Below are 4,948 nucleotides of genomic sequence, written 5' to 3'. Positions count from 1 at the left end.
GCCAGAGCCTTCGGCTCCACCCTGGCCCCCCGGATCCTCGTCATCCCCCTGGCTCGTTGGCTCTCAGTCTCCGCTTCGGGCTCCTCCACCACCTGCTCCGCCGCCATTGGTCGGCCCCCTGGAGTCGGTGGCCATTCCTCCTTCATGGCTCCTCCCTCCATCAGCTCCACCGTGGGCCGCTGTTATGGCTGTGGCCTGGGTCCTGCTGTGCTCTTCCTGCTCCGGGTCCCTCCTGTCTCCTCCCTGTCTCCTCTCTCCGTCGTCTCCTCCCTGGAATCTGTCTGCCGGCCCCCTCCCGGGTGTCCGTCCTCCTCCTGAGCCTCCTCCCTAGTTCCCACCCACTCTCCTCCCCATGTTGTTTCTACGGTGCGAGGACGCACCTTCCAGGAGGGGGGAGTAATGTCACGCCCCTAGACTCATTGTGTTGTGTTTTCCCTCCCCAGGTGTGCCGTGTCTCAGTTAATTAGTCATTCCATGCACCTGTGTTCCCCTAATTGCCCAGTGTTTATTAGCCCCAGTCTGTGCTGTCTGTCTTGGTCTGAGATTGAACGTCAACCCCTGTGTTTCCTGTGTTCCAAGCTGCCAAGTGTTAGTTCCTGGATATTCTGAATTAAAAGACTATTGTTGTTTGTGTACTCCTGTTCTCCTCGTTCCTCACATTAGGCTAAAGTGTGACAGTGAGTAGATGACAGAAATTTCATTTTTAGGTGAACTATCCCTTTAACTCATTATTATGTAATCAGAAATTTTTACAAAAAAAAAAAACCCTTGTCAGATAAATTTAGCATGAATTTAGAATTCAGCATAATGAGGTCATGTGACAACAACGTAACATATCGAAGTGTTTACATATTGCAGACTGTTTCTTTTTTTTTTCGTTAGGCAGTACTGCACACTATGCAGTACGGTGTTTTTCTTAAACAAAATTTGCTTTCTTAATTTGTTTTTCCCCCTTTCCCCCGGCTTATTGAATGATTGTGACTGACATCAGATGCTTCAAAGTATTTTGAATCCTGAATCGTGTCACATGATTCTTTAGAGAATTGTGTTTTTTTCTGATTGCGAGTTAAGTTTAGTATGTTTTTTTATATCGGATTAGTACAGAAGAGAGAGAGGAGCGCATGTGGTTATTTATAGTTTTCTGCAGGTCAGGGTGCCATCTGCCCCGCATACACACTCACAGGCATCAAACCACTGTCCTCTGGTGGTGTTTAAAAGATCTGCAGTCTCTAACAGAAACACTAGACATGAAAATGCACTGTATTATGAACAGATCTGCCTGCAGTACATTATCGGTTAAAACATGTCCAGTATATTCAGTCTCAATAAAATAGTTTTTTTGGAATCTGTTTCAGATCACCAGAAGCTGGAGAGAGAGGCAAGGATTTGCCGTCTCTTGAAACACCCGAATATTGGTAATGGACTCAGATTTCCAAAGACACTTTACCAGAAATGTGTATTGCCTAATGGTAACTAAAGATGAGGAAATTACAGAAAAATTCTCTTTGTAGTTCGACTCCACGACAGTATATCGGAGGAGGGTTTCCATTACCTAGTTTTTGATCTGTAAGTATATATATATTAACTTTATCTCCTCTTTTTCTCCACACTTCTTATTAGGCTTTCTTTTCCCTCTTTGCTTCCTCAGAGTAGACTGCCCCATTTACAAAGTGCTACTGATATTTATGTGATAGCAGGACAGTGCCCAGAGGGCAGCCTTCGGCAAACCTCTGAGCCAGTGAGCTCGCGTTCAGCATTGCATATAGAACTGACTTATAAAATATAATATATTTTATGCTACTGCATACAGTTGTCAGTCCTGTTTTACAGCATTAAATAGTTACGTTCACAAACAGTTTTCTTATAACATATGATATACCCTACCTGTCAAAAGTTCTAAAATAGTTATATATTTTTAAATGTTTTTGCTAAGTATTTTACGCTCATTTATTTCAAAAAATATGGTAAAAACACCAATAGTATAGAGCATTATTACAATTTTAAAAAACTGTTTTCTATTTTAATCGATTTTAAAATTTAAATTAAGTAACTAAAAATTGTATTTTAACATTTAGGATTTGGTGCTCAATTATTATCAATTATTATTGGGGATCAATTATTAATAATGATTCTTGTTATTATCAATGCTGAAAACAGTATTTGCTGCTTAATATTTTTGTGGAAACAGTGATACATTTTTTTTTCAGGATTCTTTGATGAATTGAAAGTTCAATGAACAACACAAATAGAACTGTTTGAAAAAGAAATATTTCAAAATAGAAATATTTTGAAACTTTATAAATGTCCTTGCTGTCACTTTTTTTCAGTTTAATGTGTCCTATGCTGAATAAAAGCATATAAAAAGTATGTATCCCAAACTTTTCAATGATAGTGTATCAAAAATATTAAGGAGCAAAAACTGTTTCAACATTGATAATAATAGGACATGTCTCTTGAGTGCCAAATTTTGATCAAATAAATGCAGCCTTGGTGAGCATAAGAGACTTTTTTCAGAAACATAAAAAATCATAAATATTACAAACTTTTGACCGGTAGTATAATTAATATATTATTGAATGAACAGGACAATTCAAAAGTCAAGCCTGTTTGTGAATACAGTTAAAATCCGAAACACTGACTGTGTGAATATAGGCTTTGAAAGAGAGCAGACCAGTGGATTGTGCTGACTCCTGTCTGCATGACATCAAGAAATGTCTTCTGTCATAAATGGCTTATGATGTAGTTCTGCTAGTAGCTGATGCGGCTGATGGGAGAAAGGCAGACAATCAGAGAGGAGAACACAAGGACATACAAGCGGTGAAAAACAAGAAGAGAGACACAAGCTGTCATATTCAGTAATATTCAACTGTTTGTGACCCAGACTCACACAGTATGACAACTGCTTGCACTGCTATTTTTGAATACTGTCAGATTTTGTATGAATAAACATAGAGTGTTAATTTTTAGTTTTGGTTTTGAATAGAACTCAACAATACAGCTCACTTTAACATTGGACTTGCTTTCAGAAGCTATCAACCAAACAGCAAATATTACACAAAATATAACACAACATTCACAAATTTTTGAGGAAAACAAGTATGAACTACACACCAAATTAAGCATTGTGAAAGACGTAACTGAATCAGTCTGGCTAGTCTGAATCAGTAAATGTGTCCACTCAGCCAAAACTGTTTAGCTTTCATTTTTAAATACAAATGATGATAAATATGGCATTCGATATTGCTTCTCTAGCTCAAATCAAACTAAAAACTGTATTTTGCAGGTACAGTAGGTCCGTCTAATATAAATGCATTTTGTAGAGTACAAAGACCAGGCAATTCCTTGTGAAAAAGAGATGCATTTAATTTGTGCACTTGTAATGTACTTTAAATCTTAAAGGTATATGTTTTAAAAGATTGTACTTGCAGATCATATAATATTAATTAAATAATAGGCTATTTAAATGTGCTAGTATCATACGTTTCTTAACACATTTAAGTCTACCTTTAAAAAGAGCACTTCAAATTTAATCAAAATATCTTCTTTTTAGTATATATCGCCTACCTTTAGTCATTGTTAAGTTTTACTTAAAAATAAATTTTAAAGCATTGTTTTAATAACCTTGTCAGGCATCTTTTGTTTAAAGTACAGCGACTTCACTTCTGTAGTAACAGTGACTTCTCTGATTGGTGAATCTGGCTTTTAAACATATTTTGAAAGGACATTGCTTTTATGGAAGCACATAGCATTGCATGAAAACCTAAAAAAAAAATATATATATAAAAGCTTTTTTGAATGGCTTTGAAATTCATTTACTTTAAATATTGACCTTTGACCACAGGGTTACTGGAGGTGAGCTGTTTGAAGACATTGTAGCAAGAGAGTACTACAGTGAGGCTGATGCCAGGTAAGAACATTCAGACAGACCTATTACAACAGTAGCGTATTACAACATTCAGTAACGTCGAGTTTGTTCTACATAAAATATGCTTACAGACAGTTCTTTTAGGTCACATGACTCTTTTGTGAGCCTGTTTCTCTGTGTGCGAGTTATTTATACCGATAATAAATTATACACTGCTTCTCTTTACAGCCTTGCCTCCTCGAGTGTAATTTTGCATGTGTAAAGGAAAATGTGCATGTGTGTCTAATCGGGGCTGGACAAGAAAATGCACAGCATGTTATTTGTAGATGATTAATGACCGCATACATTCATGAATGTATAATTCTATGTACAATTCACAACTGCATTTTAAGTCCCTATTTTCCTCTAAGTTGTCTCTTTTTACTGATTATGTCGCTTGATTGTTTTATACTTGTGTTCCTTCCACCTGTCTTTGTCACTCTTACCCTCTGTCTTACCTTTCTCTGTCACTCTCTCTCTCTTAGTCACTGCATTCAGCAGATTTTGGAGAGCGTTCATCACTGCCATGTTAATGGGATCGTCCACAGGGATCTGAAGGTCAGGACACACACACTTTCACACACACTTAAGCTTCTCCAGACAGTGGCACAGTCCAGTGCCAAATATAGCACAGTCTGACAGAAAATAGCCTTGCTGTGTCTTGTGAATCTAATATTTTATCCTTTCAAAACCTTTTAGCTAGTGATAATCAATTCACATTTGTGCGATACAATTCGGACTTTGACAGATTTAGCTGTTTTGTTCTTTGTCCAAAATATCGTTCGACCTGCTGAGGAGGAATGAGTCATGGCTGCTGTTAAAAAAGTATTTAATTCAATAAATAGCTGCTTTTAGAAAAACCATTACCTAAGGGACAATTAGGACCATTTAGTGATATGCTTGTGTGTCTGTATGCTATTCATAAAGCCTGAGAATTTGCTGTTGGCCAGTAAGATGAAGGGGGCGGCAGTTAAGCTTGCTGACTTTGGTTTGGCCATAGAGGTCCAGGGTGATCAGCAGGCATGGTTTGGTAAGCACTACAAA

General features: G+C 37.6%; 1 protein-coding gene across 1 annotated transcript in view; it reads left to right on the top strand.

Moving 5' to 3' along the window:
• LOC107702309 (calcium/calmodulin-dependent protein kinase type II delta 2 chain) overlaps positions 1 to 4,948 on the top strand; it is a 41,822-nt gene that overhangs the window by 13,014 nt on the left and 23,860 nt on the right. The window contains exons 3-7 of the mRNA XM_016504582.1: positions 1,356 to 1,415; positions 1,512 to 1,566; positions 3,842 to 3,907; positions 4,390 to 4,462; positions 4,832 to 4,934. Coding sequence (XP_016360068.1) covers positions 1,356 to 1,415; positions 1,512 to 1,566; positions 3,842 to 3,907; positions 4,390 to 4,462; positions 4,832 to 4,934 — 357 coding nt within the window. The remainder of the gene's footprint in view (positions 1 to 1,355; positions 1,416 to 1,511; positions 1,567 to 3,841; positions 3,908 to 4,389; positions 4,463 to 4,831; positions 4,935 to 4,948) is intronic.

Source organism: Sinocyclocheilus anshuiensis, unplaced genomic scaffold (genome assembly GCF_001515605.1).
Source record: "Sinocyclocheilus anshuiensis isolate Anshui unplaced genomic scaffold, SAMN03320099.WGS_v1.1 scaffold86, whole genome shotgun sequence".
Lineage (NCBI taxonomy): Eukaryota > Metazoa > Chordata > Actinopteri > Cypriniformes > Cyprinidae > Sinocyclocheilus > Sinocyclocheilus anshuiensis.
This window is presented reverse-complemented; position numbering and strand designations above follow the sequence as displayed.